At 38.8% G+C, this 27,917-nt stretch overlaps 1 protein-coding gene across 17 annotated transcripts in view; it reads left to right on the top strand.

Moving 5' to 3' along the window:
- CDC42BPA (CDC42 binding protein kinase alpha) overlaps positions 1-27,917 on the top strand; it is a 202,429-nt gene that overhangs the window by 150,171 nt on the left and 24,341 nt on the right. For 4 of the 17 annotated variants that reach the window (XR_013540370.1, XM_072991030.2, XM_078383003.1 and 1 more), the window contains 11 exons: positions 2,262-2,318; positions 5,949-6,068; positions 11,449-11,529; positions 12,474-12,579; positions 17,018-17,154; positions 17,835-17,974; positions 20,079-20,160; positions 22,465-22,681; positions 23,637-23,699; positions 24,494-25,087; positions 26,529-26,626. Coding sequence is in view for 16 of the 17 variants with exons in the window: in XM_072991030.2 (XP_072847131.2) it covers positions 2,262-2,318; positions 5,949-6,068; positions 11,449-11,529; positions 12,474-12,579; positions 17,018-17,154; positions 17,835-17,974; positions 20,079-20,160; positions 22,465-22,681; positions 23,637-23,699; positions 24,494-25,087; positions 26,529-26,626 (1,695 nt within the window). In the remaining variant the exon portion in view is untranslated. The remainder of the gene's footprint in view (positions 1-2,261; positions 2,319-5,948; positions 6,069-11,448; positions 11,530-12,473; positions 12,580-17,017; positions 17,155-17,834; positions 17,975-20,078; positions 20,161-22,464; positions 22,682-23,636; positions 23,700-24,493; positions 25,088-26,528; positions 26,627-27,917) is intronic. The other 13 variants (XM_078383005.1, XM_078383002.1, XM_072991083.2 and 10 more) reach the window with 5 other exon arrangements.

Raw genomic sequence — 27,917 nt, 5'->3', positions numbered from 1 at the left:
CTGCTAAGTCGAGACTACTGAAGCATAAGAAGGGTAGGAAGAATGGCCTATTAACAATAAGTGGGCTAGAACTCTTCCTTCCAAACCTGGAACTTACAGAGTTCATAAAGTATCAGGAACATTGCTTTCATAGTTTCGACCCTTTCCACATCTTTCTCGGAGAGTTTCTAGATAATTCTAAGTGTATCACACCTTCTTTTGTTGTTATTTTGTAATTCAAGTACATTTCAAAGAAGTATAAAAATATGTGGAATTATATATCTTCTCCAAAACTAATGTCTACAAAATGTCACAGTAAGCAAAAGTTAAAAGAAGGATTGATGAACTTATACTAGTAATACATGTTGGTCAGATTTATTTAACAGAAACGTGTGTGAATCAAATACAATTTTTTCTCACTAAAAAAAGTTGTGTTAATACAAACTCACACTTTGGGTTCAGACACCAAAGAACAGTATGTTATTCCAAATTTAAAATTATGTACTTATTACTTTAAAATGACATTTATATAAGAATGTTTAGTAAATAAAATGCATTCTGATTTTTTTAAAAAAATCAGAAGGCTTATGATACTAACATTTTTTTATTCTAATGTTTAACTAATTCTGTAGCAAAACATGCCTGTCACCTTTAACAACACTTGTACAGATGTCTTCTTCGAAGGAATTAACACATTATCTGAGCTACTCTATATAATGTATTTTATTTATCTAATTTGCCAATAATTCTTCAATTTGCAATAATAACAAATGTAATTCATTAAATAAGGCCTCAAGAAACATAAAGTTTTGTTCTTTCCCATAGAGAAAACTGCCTTTTAAACATGGTGTAAATACTCTTTTAAAAATTGAAAATGGGATGTTTAATGTTATGCTGGCCAAGGGAGCCTTATCTGGTCCACTGGGATCATGATGTTACCTGTGGTTCCTAGTGACATTGCCTGTGTTACATAGTGATTTTGCCAAAGCATCTAATTAATTCATTGAAAATAAATCTGCTAATGATGTTCACAAGTAATATAAATACATATTATTTCCTTTTACAGTTTTTCACCAACATTGCAAATTAAATTCTGTGTAGAGAACAAGATAAAATTTTTATTTATGGAGATTGGTATTTGAAATCAATTTACCATAACACCACTAATGTCATCAGTCAATTAAAAAACATCAGGGTTGGACAGTGTTTCTAAGATTCTTCTAAAAGTACCTTTAAACTAAACAACATTGAAATCAAACAACAATTCAGACAACATTACTCAGGACCATAAGAAACACAAACTACTTAATTGTCTTCAGGGCTAGAATGTAATGTCCTTAATTACTGCTGATTCTAGTCAGAAGAAAAGGTTTTTCTGCGGAATCCTGTTTCATGCTCTGACCTCATCCTTATCCCTGTCCTATTTAAATTACGTATTTAAAGTATGGCCTAAATCCATATAGATTTAGGCCTGTAATATTAAGAAGACATCCAACATTAGCAAGTTGTATTATTTTCTGTGATCAAAATGAGATCTTTCGTTATGCCAGCTCATGAGTTATTTGCCCATACATCTGAAAACATGGAAGACAGACAGACAGAGAGACAGACAGAGAGAGAGAGAGAGAGAGAGATAGTGTTACTGTGAAGAATGTATATCCTATGTTATGCTATGTTAGGTTTATGGGAGGAAACATAATAAGAAATTTTACAAAAAAGTGTGTGTGTGTGTGTGTGTGTGCCTGTCTGTGTGTGTTTTGGTAACATTTCTTTATCATGTTCCTCCAGGAAGTAGTTAGCTCAAGATGCAGTAATTAACAAAACACCACCTATTGGGCTTGATGACTGAATAAGTTCTTAACCTAGGTCTCCCTGGTCCAACACTTTAACCATGACACCACAGAGATCTTCTGTAGCAATGTAATATGTGAACAAACAAAAATAGGTGCCATTTGTTGCTGCTGTTTAACCTGCATATTTAATATAGAAGTGCATTTAACATTTACTTTGGCCTTTTCTCTAAAATAGTCATGAGCTTGAAGGGGTTCATATTTTGTCTGAATGTATACATTTTGAAATAATTGTTTTCTTGTGTGTGTTTTTGTTTGTTTGTTGTTTAGCTTCTTAAAATACCGTAGAACATGTGTCTCTGTCATTATAAATCAGAGTAGGAGAGACATATATAGATATAAAAAATAAGTGCCCTATGATAGAAGTTCAGATCTGAATTACGTGCTTTTCCATTGCATTTTGTTAACAGTCTCCTCCTTTCTCTGTTAAAGCGCTCTCCTTCCTGTATTCCAGCTCACAAAGGCAGACGTGTAAGAGGAAGTCTTGCTGTGTGTGGCCTTTTCATTTTGCCTATACTGCACATGCCTTTGCCTTTGTTTAATGTATACCATTTTTGCTGATGCTCTTTATGGCTTGCATATTAATCTTGCGGCTTGTCTTGTGCTGGCTCCTGTACTTTCCTTGCATTTAATGCTGTCTGAGTAACAAGGCTTGGGAATGTGTGTGACGTTCTTGCTTTTCATGTTGCGCTTTTAGTTTTAGAGTATCACAGAAACAAACAAAAAAAGACAATAAACCAAGTTGTTTAAATTACTTAGATTAGTTGCATGGTTGCAAGCATAAATAAAACTCATCAGTTTGTCTGAACTATTTCCTATAGAAATGCTCATTATAAAGAAGCTGTTGTCATGCAGGATTAGTTTAATTCATTTTGAATACGCAATTACTGAATTTAAACTATCAATCTTATATTTGTAAATAGATATGTTTCTCCTCAGTCATAAATAAAGTGGACCTTACATGAGATCAAAACAGAAAGGCAATACAGTGCACAATGGTTGTTGTGGGTTTTTTGGGCTCTTTGGCCGTGTTCTGAAGGTTGTTCTTCCTAACGTTTCACCAGTCTCTGTGGCCTCTGATGATGCCAACCTACAACAATCATTAGATCCCAGCCATGAAAGCCTTCACAAATACACTGCACAATTTTTATCACTCAAGATCAGGTTTGTTAGTTCCTACAGCTTTAGAACGATGTTTAATTGGCAGGGACATGGTGGCGCTACGGGTTAAACCGCAGACACCTCTGTGCTGTAAGGTCTGTAGATCTTCAGCTGTAAGATCGAATCCACGTGACAGAGTGAGCGCCTGTCGCTTGTCCCAGCTCCCACCAACCTAGCAGTTCAAAAGCATGCAAATGCAAGTAGAAAAATAGGGACTACCTCGGTGGGAAGGTAACAGCGTTCTGTGTCTAAGTCACACTGGCCATGTGACCACGGAAGATTGTCTTTGGACAAACGCCGGCTATATGGCTTGGAAACGGGGATGAGCACCACCCCCTAGAATCGAACACGACTGGACAAAAATTGTCAAGGGGAACCTTTACCTTTACCTTAGTTGGCAGAAAAAAAGAGTATCAAGATTTAGTGATGACATACAGTATCTGTTCCAGACTATAGCAACTAGTGGTATCTAAACCTAAAACACTCACCATTGATTAGACAGTAGAGGCTCTGTACAGAAAATTGCACATAAATATTAAGCTCTAGATGAGGGACTTCTCCATCTGGCAGACCTTTGCATCCAGGCATGTGCATGTAGACTATGTGCATGTTTAGATGACAGAAGAGTACATCCTATACCTGTGAGCATAGTGATCCCTTCAGAACATCCTTAACCTTGAAGAGAACTAGGTTCCTTGGGCTGTGTTTCCTCTCTGTAATGGAAGAAATCTGAAAGAAAAAAAAAGAGTTTTCATCACAGCTAAGGGTAGGGACATACTGTACCTGTGCACAGCTGCAAGTATGTGACCTGCTGCTTGCCTTCTGACCAAAGGCAATTCTGCAAGATTGCTTGATGTATGCAGTACATGTAGAGGAGAAACCTGGTCCTATCCATTGGTTGCTGTTTGCTAAACTAGAACATTATTTCTTAAATGTTAAAATGCTAATAAATAGAATGCATGAAGAAAACAGAGGCTCTAAAATTGGTGAAAACATAAATTACAAGAAGAAGCATGTGTACTCCAGTATTTTGCATTCATCTTGTGCTGTGTCTGTGCTGTTTGTCAGAAGTAAAAATGTTAAAGATAGATGAGGGAAAGGCATTAACAAAACATGAAAGATAGTATATACCTGCATATCCATTACACTGTATCCCATCCATTACACAATGGCTCACAGTTTTGCAAAATGATTTGATAGGGTTTTGTTAAAAGTGAGATAAGGTTTCTGAGAAACAATTTCAGAAATGGTATCCAGAATATATGTACCTGCTATACTGTCCAGTATGCTTGAGGAGTATTGTAATTAAAAAGGTACATAGCTGCTGATATTTAGAAGGGCAGGAAATACCAGCTTTTTGTTTTTAAATTTGACCATTGACAAGAATTTCTTCTGCAGCTGAAACAGTATACATATGGCCAAGAGGTGTGTAGCATTTTATGGGCTGAAATCCAGTAGCATGTCACAACTAGAGTGGGCCATTTGAGTCAGTGAACTTGCATAGGTGTAGACGCACCATATCAGCACTGATTCAATGAACTTATTCCAGTTGCGACTTAGTACTGGATTTCAGTCAAATAATGTTAGCTTAAATGTGTCACTCTGTTAAAAAGGACTGAATAAAACTTTGCTTCTCAGCTGTTGTTCTGCACAAGTGTAAAAAGATATAAAAGCCAGACATGATGTTACCACCAGTGAAAGAAAGAAAGCAAATTGCTCATATACCTGTTCTCTACTGATGGTTTGTTTAAACTGCAAAAATATCCAGAACTAAGATAGCTTGGATGCAGTTTTTCTCCAGGTTACATATTTTTGTGATGTCCGGGACCACAAATCATTTTTCAGCATTAAAAACAAAAACAAACAAACAACTAGTAGATTGCACCACATATATTTTCCTTAAGGAATTTGGAGTTTACTAAAATAACAATAAAAGCAACTAGAATATTTTTAGAGGAAAATATATTTTTGGATTGACTTTCCCTATGCCATGCTGTTAGAGGGGGAAGGTAGTTTCAGTTAGAGCTTTCTTTCTGCAAAGATTTCTTAAACCAAGCCAAACCATGTCTAATGAAGCATCATAAGAAAATATGTAGATGCTATATTGTGTGTCAATGGAGTCTTTATCATTAGTACTGATAGAACACACTTTTTGATATTAGTGCAAAAACTGTGTAACAGTTAAGCCATGAAACAATTCTAATTACAATGATAGAAATAATTGCAATTAGAAAATGTATATCAAGGTGCAGCACAACCAAATCCTTTTATTTTCTGGTAGAAAAATATACAAATATAGACTTGTTTTATTTCTTGCTACTGAACAACAGAGTACAGAGTATTGCAGCTGTTCTGAAATAGAACAAAAAAAAGAATTAGTTAAAATATACTTAAGCAAGATACTATTTTGCCTTGAAAGCAACTCCTTCTTAAAAATAATCACCACCAGATATTACTGTTCTCAGTTTTTTAAAAAAATTACTTCATACCTATGAAGTTTAATGTGGAAGTCAAGCTTTTAAAAATATTTGTTGCTGTCCACTGTATTTTATAAAACAGCCTGTCACTTTTTTTAAAAAAATCATAACTGCATATGAAGGCCTCAGGGGCCCACAAATGCAATCCATTGGCTAAATTGTTTATAACACTGTTGCCCTGTCCTAAATGCCAGCAAATCAGGGACTGCTTTACTAATTCCTGCATCTGTGCAGCTCAGGGGGAATAGTCTTATGCTGCCTTTGCAAGTCAGGAAGCCAATTTAAATATTTACATTTCAAGTGACCATTTATTATATATTCCTTTTACTTATTTTTTTCAATGATAATATAACTCCCTATCTGAATTTCTGTGTTTCTGAGAAAATTATCAAAAGTGGCCTCTTAATATTTTCCCCCGTCCTTTTTCCCCTTTCCTTTTCTTTTTCTTTTGCTTGTTTCTTTCATTTGGTTGTTTCTCTAGATTGATTCTGTTGAAAATTTTACCTTATCTAATACGCCTTCGCGGGATGAAGATATCAAGTGTCACCTTCATTCAAGATCTAGGTCCCCTTCCACAGCTAGTGACATTGAACCAATTGAGGTACTCTCTCTCTCAGAACATTTATTTACAAATTGTCTGTCCCATGCCACAGTGTGAAATAGGTTCAAAATCAATCCTGTGCACGCTCGCTGTGAAGTAAACTTTATTGAATTCAGTGGGGATTTCTTCTCAGCAAACATAAATAGGAGTACTCTGTTTTGGTAGATGTACAGCACGGAATGTTACTGAAAGCTGTTTTGCATTTCTGCAATCTCGTTTTGCACTGAAAAAGAGTAGAGGAGGGAGTAACTTACGATTCTCCATCTCATCATCTATTTCTCTTTTTCTCATTATTGGCTCCATTAGACCATTTCAGCAACATGGAGAGGGGGGATCTGTTGCTTGGGTAACAGCCTATCCTCTATATTATTTTACCCAGGCTTCATGCTCTGGAGAGGACACTCCTCGATTCAGAGCATGTTACCATAGTCTCTTGAGACTGAAGGATGCCTATGTACTGGTTGAGACTGACATCTGGCAGGCCACAAGTTCCCCATCCTTACTTAGAGCATTCAAATTGAGTGAGACTAGAAAATTGTTCTATATCCGGGAAACAGCTGACAAAGGTCTGGGTTTTGTTTTTTTTACATACATTTGAGATACTTTTAAAAGTATATTTCTAAAATATAACATGAGACAACAATAGACATATGGCTAAAATCGGAATTTACAGTGATGATAAAATTGGGTTTGCTGCTGTTCTAATAAGTGAAGCTTATTTCTTTATTTTTATTATTTAAAATATGTTCCCCCTGCCTTTCTCCTTTAAAAAGTAACCAAGGTGGCTTACAACATTAAAAAGATAATATTTAAAAACTTAAAAACATTTACTGTAAAAATATTTAAAAAGAATTAAACAACTATATTAAAATGGTAAATAAATAAAACCAATCCTAAAAATACATTTAAAAGCAACTACATACAACAATCCATTAAAAAACCCCTCTCATATAGCCAGTCACTGAGGCGTGAAGAAAAAGGTCTTTGCTTGCAGAAGGACAGAAAAAATGGGCCCAGCCAATGGAGATTTATAGGGGAGTTCCAGAGTCTGGGAGCAGCAACAGAGAGGACCCTCTCCCATGTCCTACCAAAGGCAGCTGTGAGGGTGATGGGACCGAGAGAAAGGCCTCCCGATTATATTAACCCCTGGGTAGGATTATAAAGGGGAATGCAGTCCTTGAGATAGCTTGGACCCAAGCCATAGATTAAAACGAGCACTTTGAATTGTGGCCAGAAATGGATTGGCAGCTATAGGAGCTGCTGTAACAAGGGGGTTACATGATCCCTGTAACTAGCCCCACTTAACAATCTGGCTGCAATGTTTGAATCTACTTCCGAACATTTCCCAAAGGCAGCCTCATGTAGAGCGTGTTGCAGTATAATCCAGCTGGAATGTAATTAAGGCAGGTGTCACTGTGGTCAGATTAGCTGCAGAGAAAAAAAATAAGTGTTGCTGGCCAGATCAGAGCTCCCCAGGAATGGATGCAGCTCATGCGCTAGTTTTAACTGTTCAAAGACACTCCTCACAACTGCCAAAACCTGGGTGTCCAGGCTCAGATATGAATTTAGGCGTACACCCAAGTTGGACAATTATGTTTTCAGAGGGAGTACAACCCTGTCCAGCACAGGCTGAATCTCTGTTCCTTGATCTGCCTTTTGACTTACTAGGAGCACCTCTGTATTGTCTAGATTAAGTTTCAGTTTATTCACCCTCACTCAGTCCATTACTGACATTAGACACTGATCTAGAGCCAAAGCAGATTTAGATGGCAAGGAGAGATAAAGTTGAGAGTCATCCACATACTGGTGACAGCAAACTCCAAAACTCTGGACAACCTCTCCCAACAGTTTCATGTAGATGTTAAATGGCATAAGAAACAAAACAGGACCTTAAGGGACCCCACAGGCCAATGACCAGGGTGTTGGACTGGAGGCAGTTTAAAACAATGCCTCCAAACCCTATCCCAGAGAGACAGGCCAGAAGGATACCATTGTCAGTGCTATTGAAAGCCACTGAGAGGTTCAGCACAACCAACACAGACAGACACTCTCCTGTCCAGTTCCAGGCGTAGGTGATCCACAAAAGTAACCAAAGCAGTCTCCATCCCATAATCAGCTCTGAAGTGAGATTGAAATGGATCCAAGTAATCTAGCTCATCCAGAAAACTCTGGTACTGAAATGTCACAACCTGCTCTAGCACCTTGCCCAAGAATTGTATATTAGAGATTGGCCGGTAATTATCTAGTATTGTGGGATCCAAGGAGGGCTTTTTCAGCAATAGTCTTAACTGCTGCCACCTTTAAGCATTCTGGGACTCTACCCTGCTTCAAGGAGGCATTCACTGTTCCTCGTACCTACTCTGGCAGCTTTTATAAGTTAGGAATGCCAAGAGTCCAACTGAACTGTGGTGGCCTTCACCTCTCCAAAGGTCCTGTCCACACCATCAGGCTGCAAAATCTGAAAATTATTCATTAATACAGGGCAAGCAGTGGGCATAGTTACATTCACAGGACCTGTGTACACTACAGCATCCAAGTTAGAATGAATCTGAGAAATTCTTCTTGCAAAGTGCCATGCAGATTCTTCACAATGAGCTCCAGTGTGGTCTGCATTCTCTTCCTGTGGGCCCTTGACCACTCAAAAGAGCTATATTGGACAATTCTGTGCAGAAACAATTGTGGCAGAGAAGAATGACTTCTTTGCCACTGCTGTAGAATAGGCCTTCCAGTGGACCCTATCCCATTGTAGGAAGTACAAATATGAAGGAAATCGCTGGTAGAAAAATCATACAGGCTAGTTCTAATAAGGTAGATCGTTATTGCTGCTGCTTTCATTCTGGTCATCCATTACATTTAGGATGGAGTACTGTTTTGTTTATTCTTCCCCTTTTCTGCTGATTCCATTTGTTTTGTGCTTCTGAACTTTGACAAATCCTTGTAAAATTTCCAGTGGGTGTCACTTTTTATTTTTATATTCTTTACTTTCTTACAGAAGCCTACTTATCAAATTCTATGCTTAGGCCACACATTAAAAGACTAAAGGGCATTAGACAAACTGTTTTGAAACTACTAATAGGTTCAAAAGTAGTTTATAACCTGACATGGTTGAGTCAAGCAGACATTAGCTGCAGAGAAAAAAAAATAAGTATTGCTTGCTGGCCACAAACTCCTCAGATACCTCAGAAATATAAGACTTTCTTTGGCTGAAGTGGTCTGTTTTTTCAAAACAATGTCATGGCTTCTATTTATAGTCCATACAGGTGATGTTCCATGGATAGCCTGGCTTCAGGGTTAATACTACATTAAATATCATTCATTCTGTCATCTTTTGATTTTGAAATGCCACAAACCTTTTAAAAGTGAGGTATAGTTATCATATTCCCCTGCATTTCTATGCATAATTACTTATTAATATGTCCTGTTAGGTTAAGTAAGTAAAATTACTTAAGATTACTTAAAAGTTTCTTAAGAAAAGATGACTTTAGGCAAGTTATATTCACATACTGTTTTTTAAGACCCAACACTCCTCCTATATTAGCTTATCCAGATTTTTTGATATTATGTATCTTCCCACCATTTCTACGATTAATAAATCATCCACGTCTTCTAGCAGTTGTTCTGTTAGCATTGTTCAGAAAATCAGCGGTAAAAGAGTATAGCTGACCATGATTTTGCAGTGAGCTTTAATTCAAACACCAGTACTTTTCTTCTCTTGCCCTCTCCCACTTCAGCTTCCCCATAGTCCTCCAATTTCCCACAGAAGGGTCTCCCAATCTCTTGAATTTTGAGGGAGCTGATAGAAGTTATTCTGTTAGTAAGAGGACTTAACTGAGTCCCTCCTTTCGAGGTAGATACACACACACAAACTAAGAATCCTTTCCACGCTGAAGGTCTCAGCATTTTAGTTGTGATGCTCGCCCTACTACTCTTCTTCATGAAATACACTGCAAAAAACTTTGTCCCCCAACCCAGACAATAATCTTTTTCTTCTTATTAGCTATTAACATTAGTCATTAAATTCTTCTCCTACTGTCTGTGAGGGAATTTGCTTTAGATTCTGCAGGTAGATCTGCTATCATGTATTGACCCTTCATTTTTCATAGCTACCACCACTTCTGATGCCTGTATGAGTGAAGCAGAAATGCTCCTTTAATCTACCATCCTCCACAGTTTAGTTGAGAACATCTTCAGTGAATCTAATATCTGTCTTGCAAAGCTATACTTAAACTAATATCATTTTCATTGCTGTTGCATCCAAACGTATAATTTGCTAAGTCACATTGTGGATTTGAAGTGTCACACCTGCCTCAAATTACAGGGATCTTTCTTACTGGTGAACAAATATCAAAATAAAGCATGGTTGTATAACTCCTTTCTATCATGACATTTTGGGTTGATCTACTGTAATTTAGAGATGGGGGTATTTGTATATGAATATCCCCCCACAGGTGGAGATAACAAGGGTCCAGCCCCATGGGGCCGGACTGTCCTCTCACCATTTCACTGCTGTTGCAAGCTTGGCAGAGCCTTGCTATCATGCCATTGTCCTCAATGGATTAGCCACTCCTGGCAGGAGGCAGGATAACAAGCCTGATTATGGAGTGGCTAATCCATTGCGGGACAGGGAAGTAGTGGCGCTGCGGGCTAAACCGCAGAAGCCTGTGCTGCAGGGTCAGAAGACCAGCAGTCGTAAGATCAAATCCACGCAACGGAGTGAGCTCCCGTCTCTTGTCCCAGCTCCCGCCAACCTAGCGGTTCGAAAGCATGCAAATGTAAGTAGATAAATAGGGACCACTTCGGTGGGAAGGTAACAGCGTTCTGTGTCCAAGTCGCACTGGCCATGTGACCACGGAAGATTGTCTTCGGACAAACGCTGGCTCTATGGCTTGGAAATGGGGATGAGCACCACCCCCTAGAGTTGTACACGATTGGACAAAAATTGTCAAGGGGAACCTTTACCTTTAATCTATTGCGGACAAAAGGAAGGCTCTGCCGAGCTCATGTCAGCGGTGAGATGGTGAGTGGACAGTCCGGCCCCATGGGGCTGGACCCTCATTATTTCCACCTGTGTGAGGATATTCGTATACAAATATGAATGCCCCCATCTCTAGTGTAATTTATTCAAAATATATGTAAAACACATATGCCTGCTAATTAAATCGGCACAACTAGGTTTAATGTCCCATTATATTTTTAAAAATCCTTAAATTGCTTAAATAATTTGCTAGATAGGAAGATGCTAAGCATGTTATCCAAAATTAAATGCATTGCTATTTGTTTATTTGCCTCTTTTAGTTCTTGTACCCTATTTTGCAGCAACTTTTTCTATCAAAGGTATGTTTTTGGTCCCCTAAGTAATATTCAGTGTATGTGTGTTCAGGTTTCAGATCATCCTCTGCGTCCAGTTCATACACCAACCATGAGATCACCATATATTGGTTCAGGACTCTCTGTGCCAAAGGTACTGAATCGTATTTGTCTAATCAAACCTAACTTTGTACAGTATTACTTTGTGTACTTTGCATTTCCTTCTAGCAACTGTGAGGGTTTCAGCTAAGTTCAGAAGGAGAACAGAAGTTCATGTGTGGTAGAGGAAAATCATCATCCTTGTTGATCAAATAATCAGAGACTGCTAGGCATGACTGCCTGTAAGCTAGTTCCAGAATCATAGGTTGTACAAATGTGTTATGTGTTGTTAAGTTGCAGCCAGCTTACACAGACCCTAATAAGATTTTCAAGGTAACTGAGATATTTAAGGAATAGTTTTACCAGTTCCATGCACTCCACTGTGAATTTCCATGGCCCAGGTCTCCTGAGTCCAAATCTATCACTGGTCCATTATGCCTGCCATGGGTACATTTATCTGAATATGAGGTACAGGGTATAGCAAGAGGAAAATGAATGCTCTCTTGCAAAGCAACTGCAAAGAACAACTCTACATACAATCAGCCATTGAATGCATAATAAAAACAAAGGAGACCCTGTCCAAAGCCTCATTCCTTGTACGATACAAAAAGTAGAATTTTTATACTAGACAACTCTTCTACCTATCCCGTTCCTGCAAGTTTCTAATGTTAAAACTCTTGTGCATTTTACAAAGGAAACAAACAAACAAAAAGAACAAGAGACTAAGACTAATATAAATTTGGGCTTTTAACATTGATAGAATAAAGGTGGCAGCTGCCGTGACTACTGAAATTTGGATCAGATTTCTGTGGAACTGCTAATCCTGTTTTCTGACTGATCGATTTCAGGACACAAGAATACTTTGTATTGCAAATCATAAAAATCAAACCTTATTACATTTTATGAATGCAGGAAAACTAGGCTTTTAATCTAACATGCAGTTTTTTATGGCCAGCAAAATATCTGGCACCTAATCTGGTGTTTCTGTTTGTTTTACAGCCTAAAGCCCATCAATTTGTAGTGAAATCCTTTAACACCCCTACTAAATGCAATCAATGCACATCTTTGATGGTTGGCTTAATCAGACAGGGTTGTACCTGTGAAGGTAAGACTGGCAAATATAAGATCTCCTTGTTCCTCATAGATGACTAAAGCCAAGGCCCAAATCCTGTTCCTTACATATACTACATAGGTCAGACAGCATAAACTGCAATGGCGAATTGCCACTAGCTAAGAAATAAGCATTTAAATTGATTATCATACTGAGTCATGTAATTGGGGTTCAGCAAGGAGTAGTTCTTCTTGTGGCAGTTGCCTTTGCAATTTATGACATTTGAATTACCTCCTAAGGCATAAGTAGTAGGATTCTGCTCAAGGTTTATTATGTTGCAGGGCTAATTGAATCTTCCTGTTCACATTTGTGATGGGGTTTAAGGTGCCTGTTGTTGTTGTTTCATCGTTTAGTCATGTCTGACTCTTCGTGACCCCATGGACCAGAGCAGGCCAGGCCCTCCTGTCTTCCACTGCCTCCCGGAGTTGGGTCAAATTCATGTTGGTCGCTTTGATGACACTGTCCAACCACCTCATCCTCCGTCTTCCCCTTCTCCTCCTGCCTTCACACTTTCCCAACATCTTCTCTTCTCATGAGATGGCCAAAGTATTGGAGCCTCAGCTTCAGGATCTATCCTACCAGTGAGCACTCAGGGTTGATTTCCTTTAGAATTGATAGGTTTGTTCTCCTTGCAGTCCAGGGGACTCTCAAGAGCCTTCTCCAAAACCACAATTCAAAAGCATCAATTATTCGGCGGTCAGCTTTCTTTATGGTCCAGCTTTCACTTCTGTACATCACTACAGGAAAACCATAGCTTTGACTATGCAGACTATTGTTGGCAAGGTGATGTCTCTGCTTTTTAAGATGCTGTCAAGGTTTGTCATCGCTTTCCTCCCAAGAAGCAGGTGTCTTTTAATTTTGTGGCTGCTGTCTCCATCTGCAGTGATCATGGAGCCCAAAAAAGTAAAATCTGTCACTGCCTCCATATCTTCCCCTTCTATTTCCCAGGAGGTGATGGGACCAGTGGCCATGATCTTAGTTGTTTGGGTTTTTTATTTTGAGCTTCAGGCCATTTTTGGCACTCTCCTCTTTCACCCTCATTACAAGGTACAGTACCTTAATTCCTCCTCTCTTTCTGTCATCAGAGTGGTATCATCTGCATATCTGAAGTTGTTGATATTTCTTCCGGCAATCTTAATTCTGGCTTGGGATTCCTCCAGTCTGGCCTTTTGCATGATGTATTCTGCATATAAGTTGAATAAGCAGGGGGACAATAAAAAGACTTGTAATCCTTTCCCAATTTTGAACCATTCAGTGTTTCCATATCCAGTTCTAAATGTTGCTTCCTGTCCCACATATAAGTTTCTCAGGAAGTAGATAAGGTGGTCAGGCACTCCCATTTCTTTAAGGACTTGCCATAGTTTGCTGGCGTCCACACAGTCAAAGGCTTTTGCATAGTCAATGAAGCAGAAGTAGATGTTTTCTCGATCTCTCTGGCTTTCTCCATAATCCAGCGCATATTAGCAATTTGGTCCCTAGTTCCTCTGCCCCTTCGAAATCCAGCTTGTACTTCTGGGAGTTCTCGGTCCATATACTGCTGAAACTTACCTTGGAGGATTTTGAGCATAACCTTGCTAGCGTTGGAAATTAGTGCAGTTGTACAGTAGTTGGAGCATTCTTTGGCACTGCCCTTCTTTGGGATTGGGATGTAGACTGCTCCTTTCCAGTCCTCTGGCCACTGTTGACTTTCCCAAACTTGCTGGCATACTGAATGTGGCATTTTAACAGTGTCATCTTTTAAGATTTTAAATAGTTCCACTGGGATGCCATCACCTCCACTGGCCTTTTTGTTAGACAAGCTTTCACTCTCCAGGATGTCTGGCTCAAGGTCAGCAACCAATTATCTGGGTTGTCCGGAATATCCAATCTTTCTGGTATAGTTTAAGGTGCCTAGACAAGCTTAATGCTTTAAGTATCTACAATGGTGCCTCGCATGACGACATTAATTCGTTCCAGCAAAATCACTGTCAAATGAAAACGTCATAATGCGATATTAAAAAAACCATAGAAATGTATTAAAACCCAATTAATGCGTTCCTATGGGCTTCAAACTCACCGTCCAGCGAAGATCCTCTATAGCGGGGCCATTTTCACTGCCTGTGCAGCAAGGAATCCGTCCCAAAAAACAGTGGGCGGCCATGTTTTTTAACCCGGCAGTCATTTTGAAACCGCTGATCAGCTGTGCGAAAATCATCGCTTTGCGATGATCGGTTACCAAAGCAGGGAACCGATCATCGCAAAGCGAAATTCCCCCATAGGGAACATCGTTTTGCGAACGCAAAATCTTCAACATCAAGCGATTTCGTCGTCAAACGGAGCGCTCGTAAAGCGAGGCACCACTGTAATGTGCAGGCATCAGAAAATATTATCTCTTTAGGATCCTAGGATGGGGGGGATACACAATGCTAGAGATAGCAAAGGATGATAATTTGATTACTCTTAATTAGGCTTGTGATGAACTCTTGTTCATTATTCATTCTTTTTAAGATTGACTGTCTTGACACATTGGGCAAAATCCTGTTGCACAGCTACATGAGCACAATGCCAAGTTGCAACTGCAGTATTTATGATAGTGCCCATGCAGAAGTGCTATCTATGAAGCACTTCTACTGCTGCATTGTGCAACTGGTCACATTGGGGTCACAAAACCAATAGTGCAGTGCCTTGTTGTCAGGTGTAATACCTAGCACATTTATACAGGTGTAACTTTACATTGTGCATTTATTTATTCATTTGTTCTTTCATTCGTTCATAGGCCATCTTTCTCCCCATAGGGGACCAAAGGTAGCTAGAACAGCTAAAACTACACAATTAACAGTTCTTAAATACCATATTAAAAAACAGTTAAACAAATACAGTGGTGCCTCGCTAGACGATGATAATCCGTTCCACTGAAATCGCTGTTTAGTGAAATCATTGTCTAGCAAAAAGCATTTCCCCATTGGAATGCATTGAAACCTGTTTAATGTGTTCCATTGGGGAAGAATCATCGTTGTCTAGCGAAGATCGGCCATAGGAAAGCCACTTTGCAAACCCCCAATCAGCTGTTTAAATCACTGTCTTGTGAAGCTTAGGTCCCAAAAACACCTGTTTGCGAGCGCGGAGGGAGCTGTCAAAATCGTTGTCTAACGAAAATTGGTTTGCAAAGCAGGGACCAAACATTGTCCAGCGAAATTCCCCCATAGTAATCACTGTTTTGCAAATCACTATAGCGATTGCAAAAAGCCAATGTCTAGCGAAAAACTGTCATGCGGGGTAACTGTCTAGCGAGGGACCACTGTATCAAGATTAAAACCAAAATTAAAATCATTTTTTAAATATTGAAAAAAAACATTTTAAAATTTCCAGGTTTAATAAGCAAAGCATTCCTGACACACTTATTGCTTAAAATCCAGCATGAACAGGTTTTGCCCACTGTGACATTCTATAAATAGTTGGTTGATAGCTATGAGATTTATTGCCTCCAGCACAAGAATGGGACAAGGAGCAGGAAGATTTTCACATTTGCACAAAACATATTTATTTATTTATTGAATTTATACCCCACCCATTTAGTTTTTCCTACCAGAGGCTAAACAGAGAGAAAGAGATAGAGCAAAAACATGCAAGCAACTGATACAACACCCCTGACTTTTAGTTTTCAAAGGAGTAGCTGTCATGTTTTTGTTTCCTATTTGTTTGTTTCTCCAGTATTCTTACTTTTAAAAATACTGCAGTTTTTCACAAATGATTTTTAAAAGTAAGAATACCAAATTGCATTTTACATGGTTTCTGCAAACTCGGCGTGTATCATAAGATCTCAACGACCAGCAGTTGTAAGATCGATTCCATGCAACAGAGTGAGCTCCTGTTTCTTGTCCCAGCTCCTGCCAACCTAGCAGTTCAAAAGTATGTAAAAATGTGAGTAGATAAATAGGTACCACCATGGTGGGAAGGTAACAGCATTCCATATCTAGTCACGCTGGCCACGTGTCCATGGAAACTGTCTACGGACAAATGCTGGACTTAACAGCTTGGAGACGGGGATAAGCACCGCGCCCTAGAGTCGGACACGACTGGACTAAATGTCAAGGGGAACCTTGACCTTTACCAGTGTGTGTAAGTATAAGAAATCTTGTTGAAAGTACCAGAGAATATCTCAGAGGATATTTTTAAAAAACTTTTTCTTGTCACATGACTTAATGAGAGAAACGGGGATTTCTACTTCAACCCTAAAAATGAAATCCATAGTTGTACATGTTAGCTTCTTTTTGGAACAATAGTAAGAACAAATACATAATTTGTTTTAACCTGGTACATCTAGTTTTCTTTACCCAGCATCACAGATTGATATGAGAGATGTTAAAAGATTTCAACATATTGTTAAATTAATTCTTGTACAATCAATAATGGCATTGTATATTGAGATGCTTCATTCTGTTTTTCATCTCAGTGTGTGGATTTTCATGCCACGTGACATGTGCAGACAAGGCACCAGCAGTGTGTCCAATCCCACCTGAACAGACCAAGGGTCCCCTGGGTATTGATCCGCAAAAAGGCATAGGAACTGCCTATGAAGGGCATGTCCGAGTAAGTCTTGAGAAAAGAATTGTGGGTTTTTTTGTCTAAGAAGTAACGGGAAGACAACTACTCTGTGAAAGTTCCTGTTGCTGTTATTGCTGTGAAGTGTGTGTAATAAACCCATATTGTTGTATCCAACGTAGTACACTCCAAATATTTTGGACTGCAAATACCACCTCCTACAGTTAACATGACAAATAAAAAGGAATCATGGGAATTGAAGTCCAGACCTCTGGAAATTAGTTGAGGAAGGCTGCTATGCTGATTGTCTAGCTATATATATATATATATATATATATATATATATATATATATATATATATATATATATATATATATATATATATATATATATATATATATATATATATATATATATATATATATATATATATATACACATATATATATACATATATATACATATACGTATATACATATACGTATATATATATATATATATATAGCCAATGATCCTCAGAAGTTATACTTTTGAGAAAGGGCTAGAAATTCCTAACTAAATGTTCTCAATATCCTTAGAAGATTTATTGATGGAAGTCACAGCAGTGAGGCTAGTTTGTTTTTGCAAACTAAATATGTTCTTTTCAGTCAAACAATTGTTATGAATATAAGTCTTCCGTATGTTTTTTCCATACATTTGAATATTATTGCATTTGGTTTTGTCACAGGTTCCTAAACCAGCTGGAGTAAAGAAAGGCTGGCAGAGAGCACTGGCTGTTGTCTGTGACTTCAAGCTTTTTCTTTATGATATAGCGGAAGGAAAAGCATCCCAGCCCAGTGTGGTAGTGAGTCAAGTTCTTGATATGAGGTAGGAAATGCTGTATGGGTGTGTTTTTAATACACGAAACAGCAGACACTTTCAATGTATTCTCAAAGGCTTTCACGGCCGGGATCTGATGGTTGTTGTGGGTTTTTTTGGGTTCTTTGGCCGTGTTCTGAATGTTGTTCTTCCTGACGTTTCGCCAGTCTCTGAGGCCGGCATCTTCAGAGGACTGGATTAGGAACTCTGTCCATGCTCTGTTGCTGTTTGTTGGATAGTTGAGTATTTATAGCTGTGGGAACAGCTTTTGTCTTTTTTTGGAAATAGGCTGATTTCAGGAGATAGTTAGATAGGACCGCATGGGGAAATTTTTGAAAAAACACAACGTAGAAACAGTATTCAGACCCACCACAAAAATACAACAAATGTTATGGTCAGCAAAGGACAAAAGGGACCCCCTCACCACTGCAGGAGTATATCTGATACCTTGCAGTTGTGGACAGGTATATATTGGAACCACCACAGCATTCACACCAGAATCAAAGAACATGAGAGACATTGCAGACTAAAACAACCAGAAAAAATCAGCAGTAGCTGAACATGCCCTAAAACAAGCTGAACATGAAATTCTATTTCAAAATGCAGAAATACTGGACAACACCAGCGATCATTATGTTATACTGCACAGGGAAGCCATTGAAATCCATAAACATCAACAGAACTTTAACAAAAAGGAAGAAGGCCTAAAACTAAACACAGCCTGGCTCCCAATATTGAAAAATACAGCCTGTAAAAAGTCAATGAACTCTACCCAGCCACAAGGACCAGGGATCATTGCACAAAAAAGACCAGCTAATGAAACCCATCAATCACAGTAACAGCTAATCTCTCCCCTCTTATCACAAGAAAAAATACGCTGATCATCCTATCTCTGAAAAAAGACAAAAGCTGTTCCCACAGCTATAAATACTTAATTATCTAACAAATAGCAACAGAGGATGGACAAAGTTCCTACTCCAGTCCTCTGAAGATGCCGGCCACAGAGACTGGCGAAACATCAGGAAGAACAACCTTAAGAACATGGCCAAAGAACCTGAAAAGCCCACAACAACCAGCAGACACTTTCCTTTCGAATTATTTGTAATATGAATTATGCCTATTGGAGTTTTTATGTCTACAAAACAAAGCCTCTGGTGGTTATTTGTGTACGAGTGCATCTCATTTTTGTATAAGTGAATATTTTGGATTAAAAGACTACAAACACTAGTTATGGCATTACGCTTGCCATACAGTTTGGAGAATAAAAAATTATCAAGTTTTCACATTAGTAGTTAACAGTGTTCAAAGATGGTGGCTGAGATTGCAAAATCATAGAAATTTCTACTTCATATTGGGATCCATACCCTCTCTGAGTTTGAGATTTGCTCTGAGCCTAAGTTACAGTGATTCCATTAGAATTATTGTCTCCATAGGTACTGTAGGGCGGTTAAGTCTCAGTCCTTTGCCCCTTTGTTATTCCAGGAGCAAGCATAACATTTACATGGGGACTATGCACATGAAGTCCAGTGTAGACCCAAACTTGGGATACCTCCCACTCAATCCAGGTTTACTCATTTTATATGTACTGGCTTAATACAACTCTTACTTCCACTTGTTGATGCCTGCTTATCTCTGAGATGGAACAGGGTGCTTTGTGGGAAGGTATGGTCACTTGCGCTCCTTTCTCCCCACTTCAACTGTAGGGAGAAAATCCAGTCTCCAAAAAAGGCTCTGTTGCTTGTCCCATTTCCTAAGAGACCTGGTTAGTAAGTATGCAAGGTGTGGCTTCTTCTGCAGGGGTACTACTCTAGTTGTGGTACTCCCTCCCTAGGGAACTTAGGCTAGCTTCATCCTTGATACAAGATAGTGCATCAGATCACTTTTATATGTTATTAAATAATTCTTTAATCTGTTTTATCATGTGTGGATCTTGACATTCTAAGGAACAGAAGGGCCATTAACAAATACTTTTAATTATAAAGAAATAAATGGAAGTCGGAGGAAGATTATTCAGAACAGTGTGGTCATTTTCACTTTAGAAATAAATGGGTTATTTGTTTATTTTTATATGATAGCCATGGATCTTTTTTCTATTTTTGTGTCCTTTTTATAGGGATGAAGAATTCTCAGTGTGTTCTGTCTTGGCTTCTGATGTTATCCATGCAAATCGAAAGGATATTCCTTGTATATTTAGAGTAAGTAATACATGTTACATGTCAAGTGGGCCTTAGAAAGCTTGTATAACAGCAACGCCAGTGGAGGTGATGGCATCCCAGTGGAACTATTTAAAATGTTAAAAGATGATGCTGTTAAGGTGCTACATTCAATATGCCAGCAAGTTTGGAAAACTCAACAGTGGCCAGAGGACTGGAAAAGATCAGCCTACATACCAATCCCAAAGAAGGGCAGTGCCAAAGAATGCTCCAACTACCGTACAATTGCACTCATTTCCCATGCTGGCAAGGTTATGCTCAAAATCCTCCATGGTATGCTTCAGCAGTATATCGACCGAGAACTCCCAGAAGTGCAAGCCGGATTTCGAAGGGGCAGAGGAACTTGAGACCAAATTGCAAACATGCGCTGGACTATGGAGAAAGCCAGAGAGTTCCAGAAAAACATCTACTTCTGCTTCATTGACTATGCAAAAGCCTTTGACTGTGTGGACCACAACAAACGATGGCAAGTCCTTAAAGAAATGGGAGTGCCTGACCACCTTATCCATCTCCTGAGAAACCTATACGTGGGATATGAAGCAACAGTTAGAACTGGATACGGAAACACTGATTGGTTCAAAATTGGAAAAGGAGCACAACGAGGCTGTATTATTATTATTATTATTATTTATTTGATTTATACCCCGTCTATCTGGACTACGAGTCCACACTAGGCGGCTAGTCCACTCTAGGCGGCTATATTGTCCCCCTGCTTATTTAACTTATATGCAGAATACATCATGTGAAAGGCCAGACTGGAGGAATCCCAAGCCGGAATTAAGATTGCCGGAAGAAATATCAACAACCTCAGATATGCAGATGATACCACTTTGATGGCAGAAAGTGAGGCGGAATTAAGGAACCTTGTAATGAGGGTGAAAGAGGAGAGCTCAAAAAGTGGTCTGAAGCTAAACATCAAAAAAACTAAGATCATGGCCACTGGTCCCATCACGTCCTGGCAAATAGAAGGGGAAGATATGGAGGCAGTAAGAGATTTCACTTTCTTGGGCTCCATGATCACTGCAGATGGTGACAGCAGCCCCAAAAGTAAAAGACGCCTTCTTCTTGGGAGGAAAGCAATGACAAACCTCAACAGCATTTTAAAAAGCAGAGAAATCACCTTGCCAACAAAAGTCCGAATAGTCAAAGCTGTGGTTTTTTCCTGTAGTAATGTATGGAAGTGAGAGCTGGACCATAAAGAAGGCTGACCGCCGAATAATTGATGCCTTTGAATTGTGGTGCTGGAGGAGGCTCTTGAGATTCCCCTGGACTGCAAGGAGAACAAATCTATCAATTCTAAAGGAAATCAACCCTAAGTGCTCACTGGAAGGACAGATCCTGAAGCTGAGGCTCCAGTACTTTGGCCATCTCATGAGAAGAAAAGAGTCCTTGGAAAAAACCTTGATGTTAGGAAGGTGTGATGGCAAGAGGAGAAGGGGACGACCAAGGATGAGATGGCTGGACAGTGTCTGCGAAGCAACCAACATGAACCTGACACAACTCCGGGAGGCAGTAGAAGACAGGAGGGCCTGGCGTGCTCTGGTCCATGGGGTCACGAAGAGTCGGACACGACTAAACGACTAAACAACAACAACAATACATGTTACGGTTGAGGTATCTTGTGTGTCTAAGTAAAAATAATTAGAAAGTCTTTTATTGTTTGTTTTCACTTAATTTATTAAAATTTCATGTATTTTACACTCGAGACCCAGACATCAAAATTAAGCTTGAAAATATCAGCAAGGCTAGGTTTTAATTCTCTAGGGAATGGTGCATTTGTGGATTAGCCTGTAGTTTAAAAATGTAATCATCATTTCCCCATATTCCTAATATTGTCTCTCCCAATACATATCCCAGTAGATTACTTCATCCCTATAGATTTAATCCTGATCTTTCTCTGAAGATATTTGGGCAACATGCATGGATGTCACCTGCCTGTTTTGACCTTACAACAGGTCTCTGAATTAGATTAATTTGAGAAGTGTTTGCTGGGTCAAAATTACTCCTTTAATGGAGGGGCAGAGATTTAAATCTGTGTTTTCCCTCACTTAGTCCAGTACTGCAGCCACTACTTCAAACTGGGGAACATGTCACATCTCTTCAACCAATAAGGCTAACTGGTAGCCCCTAAATTGTGCATTAAATGATTAGTTTCTGAGTCAATTGACTGCAAAACATAGTTCCCTTTGCTGCATAAATATCAGGTAAGCTGCTTTTCCAATTATTTATACTGTTTTTAAATCTAAGCATCATACACAAACACGCACGCCTGCATTCTTTTTACAGGTTACAGGTTCTCAGCTGTCGGCATCAGGTAACAAGTGTTCAATCCTGATCCTAGCTGACAGTGAGAATGAAAAGAGCAAATGGGTAGGAGTCCTGAATGAATTGCACAGGATTTTAAAGAAGAACAAGCTCAAGGACCGCTCAGTCTACGCTCCAAAAGAAGCCTATGACAGCACCTTGCCCCTCATTAAAACCACCCAGGCAGCTGCAATCATAGGTAAGTTTTCAGCAGCCTACAATAATGTTAGACTGTTCCTAATGTTGACGTGGAATGGTTGTGAAAACCGTTTTGTTTTGTTCCTGTTTTGTTCTATCCATGTTGAAACATTTAAGTTATCTGTCAGTTTTGTTTTGTATAGTCTTGTTTTGAAGATGATTATTACTCTTTTTAATTAAAAAAAGAGGTACATTACACTGAGATACATTAGTTTCTACTCTGCACTGTAAATATCTCAGATAGCATACTTTATAAAGAACAGGAGGAAATACAAAAATGCCATTTCAGTTAATTCTATAACAGATTTATAGACTTCTGGGAGTGATCACCTTTTAAACTATGATATGTAACAGCTGAAAACCTGTTGGCATAACACACCTGCAGAAGATATAATCAGCAGGGGTGATTTTTTTCTTTTACTTCTTACTTCTGTCCTATGCCTCCTGTGTAACCTTTTTCAACTCACAGGAGCTGCAGGATAGGAGGAAGAAGTATTTACTGAAAATCATTATCACTGGGGTGCAGAAGGACAGGGGAAGAAGGAAAATCCTAATTCTGCCAGCGCACTATTGAATCTTGGTCTCATGGTTTTGGGAAAGGTGGGAAGTTTATTTATAGGTGTTGGACGTTTATGATTCTTCTCAGATTTCTAGTTTTTACTAGTTCTTAGGTGAGTGGTTCATCGTACTCTTGTTAAAATTTGTTTCTTACTATCTTTTTATTGCAACCTTAGTTCTTTACATAAGTACTCTGAACAATAACAATGCATTATTATCATACATTTCTCTTGACTGAGGGGCAATTAATTTGTAACATTAAAAATGGATAAATAAAAGTGAATACTCAGTTCTGTTATCAATATGTTGTTTTCATTTTATCTAATCTACTTTCTTATTATTCTCTTTCCCCTTGTCAGCATATGTTATATTTTTTCCTTTTTTAAAAACTATTTCAGATCATGAAAGGATAGCTCTGGGTAATGAAGAAGGGTTATTTGTGGTGCACGTTACCAAGGATGGTAAGGAAACATGGCTTATGTGGGTTGGTAAATCACAAACAGCATATTTTGTTCCATCTATTCCTTCTACTTCCAATCTAGTATCAGTTATATTTCTAAAATTACTTTAATAATTTGCAATCATACAGCATTTCTCTGTTCAAATTATTCTCTGTTGTTTCCTCCTAACTCAAAAGTGTTTCAATCTGTGTTGCGTTGACAGATTGGAATTCACACCACTATCTTGCATCTGTCCTCACTCAGTGCTGTTAGCAGCTATGAAAGCCTAATTCTGGGCAGTCCAGTAACTGCAGCAGTTTCTGTTGTCTGATTACGATAGGTGGTATTAAATATGTCTGTAGCTGTATTAAGAACAATAGTTTTTCTCATCACCAGTAGATATGGATGTGTTATAACCCCAGCTTTATTTACAAAATTGCTAGATTCTTTCCTTTTCACACAAACTTTGTGCAATACCAGAAATGCTATAGCTGTTACAGAAAAGTTGGTTATCATAACAGGACAAAGCCTGTGGGGACAGTAGAAGTCAAAACAGGGTAAGAGAATAATGAAAAGGGATAGGTTATTAGTACCAGGTAGAAGTGAGGCTTTGGATGCTCAGGAACATCTTTGTTTTTCTGATATTACAAAGAACCAAGAGGGCTAGTAAGGAGTCTGCAGCTGATAGATTGGGCTAGGTTTGGGCACTGTCTTTATATTTAAAGCTAAAATGGCAATATGTTGGTAATCTGGCAGTATCTCCATTATATTACATCAGTGGGCAGAATATATTACCTCATCCTTTGTTTTTGCAGAGATAATTCGTGTTGGTGACAACAAGAAAGTTCATCAAATCGAGCTCATCCCAAGTGAACAGCTTATTGCAGTGATCTCAGGACGAAACCGTCATGTGCGGCTGTTTCCTATGACAGCCTTGGATGGACGAGAGACTGACTTTTACAAACTAGCAGAGACAAAGGGTTGTCAGACCATAGTTTCTGGACAAGTGCGCCATGGAGCTGTTACCTGCCTGTGTGTGGCAATGAAAAGACAGGTCCTCTGCTATGAACTAAACCACAGCAAAACACGACACAAAAAGATTAAAGAAATCCAAGTGGCTGGGAATGTCCAGTGGATGGCAATCTTTAGTGAGCGGCTCTGTGTGGGCTACCAGTCAGGATTCTTAAAATATCCTTTGCATGGAGAAGGAAACCCACATAGTTTGCTGCATCCAGATGATCACACACTGTCATTCATTGCACAGCAATCAACCGATGCCATCTGTGCAGTTGAAATCTCAAATAAGGAATACCTGCTGTGTTTTAGCAGCGTGGGGGTTTACGTAGACTGCCAAGGTCGAAGGTCCAGGCAGCAGGAACTCATGTGGCCTGCAACTCCTTCCTCTTCCTGTAAGTTCATGTCATTGGATTAATTTAGTGTAGCTTTATTTATTCCCATAGGCTTGAGACAAAGCAACTATTCTATTGGATGTCCTATATGTCAACATGTTTCAGTGGAGATACCATGCAAAAAGTTAGCTATATTATTTACATAACCTGGTGCTCAGTATGAACACTAACATAGATATAATGAGGTGCTAAATTTTTTTCAGTGGGTGGCTTTTTTGCTGTGTTCGAAAACATTTTAAAAAGTAAAAATAGAAATAGTGGTACCGTAGTGACTAACAAATTTATTTCAGTGTGAACTGTTGTGGATTATAACTGGAATATATCTTTTTGTCTTTTAAGGTAATACTGGGTTTGTTGGTTTGTTTGTTTTAATTCTGTTGTGGAAGCATTTGCAAGTAGAGAGAAAGTTCTACTAGCTTATGCAAAAGGGAATCTTAATTGGAAGGCCACTAGTTCTAAATGCCATCATAAAGGGAAACTGAGGGAATACTAAGCCAGGAAAAGATAGTTTGGTAAATGGTGGCCAAAATCCTCTGGCATAGTTAAATTGGTAGAAAGCAAATGACACAAGTCAGTGGCAAATTCCTGCTGAGTTCCAGCTTGGGTTCCTGGCTTCATGCTAAGTCACCATACAATGAGGAGTCCAGGCAGGGACTCGGAAATTAGCAGCAATTTGCAACTGCAAATTACATTGTCTTCCTTCTGCTGACATAACAACATGAGTATTTTAGCCAATGTCTCTTTCTGTGTTATAATAATTAATTCTTTATCTCAGAATCAAAAAAAAAATTACCAATTCTAAAAGCTTGATTTTAAAACTTAAGTATTTGGCACTATCATGTTAAAGACTATAAAAATGGATAATGTTAAAACTAGAATGTGACAAAGATCTGTATTTCAGATCATAAGGATAAGGATTCCTGTGACTCACAAGGATGTTTGGAAAAACAAATCACTAGGGATTTGCTTGCATTCTTTATCAACACAGTCTCTGTAATGATTCGATTCCCCTTGCACCCTTGGGAGTTTCAGGGAATCGTTATGAGTCAGAAAGATGCAGTGGGGCACCTTTCAGAGGTGTGAAGAAACTGCACAGGTACAGCATGGAGGTAAGGTGGCTGCTCTACGGTCCTGCCATTTGACAGCTCCCCATCCCGTAATTTGGCTTGGGGGATTCCCACCAAATTGCGGACTAAAGTTATTATTTCCCAGAAGTCCCATCCCTACTAATGGATTTGTACTTAACAAGGATCTCTTTTTCAGATCCATACTGAACATCTGTAATCAATACAGTATTTTTCAATAAATATCAAAAGGATTGGTATGGAAATTCTAATTTAAAAAAAAGTTTCATTTTAATTACAAGAGGTTTACTGCAAAGTTTACTATTTGATAATGATAAGCGTGTATTTGTCCAATTTGTTTTTCTGTTTTTCTTTAGGTTACAATGCACCATACCTCTCAGTATACAGTGAAAATGCAGTTGATATATTTGATGTGAACTCAATGGAGTGGATTCAGACTATCCCCCTCAAGAAGGTAACCAACACACTATACTGCATGCTAGACAGTTTAGTTAAGGCATTAATAATTCTAAGCAAGCATATTAGGTAAGCTCAGGTAATAATGAAAATCCGTATGTCAATAAATGCAATCTCTAGAAGAAAGGGATGACATCAGAACTAAAATTATGTTTAGTCATTACTTACTGGTTGTAGCATATGAGAAGAGCAGTGTCTGTGAAGAGCAGAGGGGATTCTTCTTCATGGTCTCTGTGATTCACACTAATGAGTAGTTCTTTTCCTGTACATATGTCCTTGGAATCTTCCAGGGCCTAGAAAAAAGTTGTTAGTGCCACCCTAGCACTTAGCACATGTTCTTCCACCCATCAGCTAACACTCAGTTCCATTTTGCCTGCAGTACCTCACCACTTGTCCAGAGCCTGACTCACTCAAATATTTGTGTAAATAGTTTTTTCTTCAACTTACTTTTCTTCTGTCAGCCCACTATTTCTCCCCTAACCAAAAAAGAGAGAACTGAGTTTACTATTACGGTGTTACTATCTTCTATGGCCTCTTTGACCCCATTCAGAAGTGTGAGACTTGTATATAAAATGTCCCTCACAGACAGACACTTCAGTTGCCTCTTCTGCCTTAGAGAGAGTAATCAAATATAGTCTTGCCAGTGTTGTAAAAAGTTAGCAGAAGTCACAGTTAGAAACTGACAGTTGAGACTCAGATTGTACCTTCAGGGAAAGTCGCTGCAAGCAGTGAAAATAATCTCAAAGGAGATCACAGAACCACCAGTCTCAGTGTTCAAGACTCTGGCCTATGGAATCCACCCAGATTGTCATGAATCATAAAAATCATAAAACCATAATACATAAAAAGGAAGCCATGGTAAATTAGAACCAGGCCATAGATGAACCATCAAACATTAAGACAAAAAAGCTTGTATGTATTTTTAGCCATTAGCTTTGGGTCAAAAAGATGTGACATGATGGCTCATTATCAGCTGATTCCCAGGGGTGTAGTTTTTCATTACTGAGCCACAGCAGCCAAGAAGATTGTGCCACAGTGTGTGTGGGATGCAGAGAAAGTGTTGGATGATGAGGTCCCAGGCCATTTAGGGCTTTAAACTCTGCCACTAGAAGCTTGACCAACACTAAGATTAGCAGCCCAGTTGAGGCTCTTGACGTTTAATCACTATGCTACTCTGGACATTAAATGAGCTGTCCAAAGTGCTGAACTTATTCAAGGGCTAGCAATCAGTACTTCCCTGGCTTCTGTAAAGTTTGGATTAAAACACGAAGTGGATTCACCATCACTAG

Source organism: Pogona vitticeps, chromosome 1 (genome assembly GCF_051106095.1).
Source record: "Pogona vitticeps strain Pit_001003342236 chromosome 1, PviZW2.1, whole genome shotgun sequence".
NCBI classification, from domain to species: domain Eukaryota; kingdom Metazoa; phylum Chordata; class Lepidosauria; order Squamata; family Agamidae; genus Pogona; species Pogona vitticeps.
This window is presented reverse-complemented; position numbering and strand designations above follow the sequence as displayed.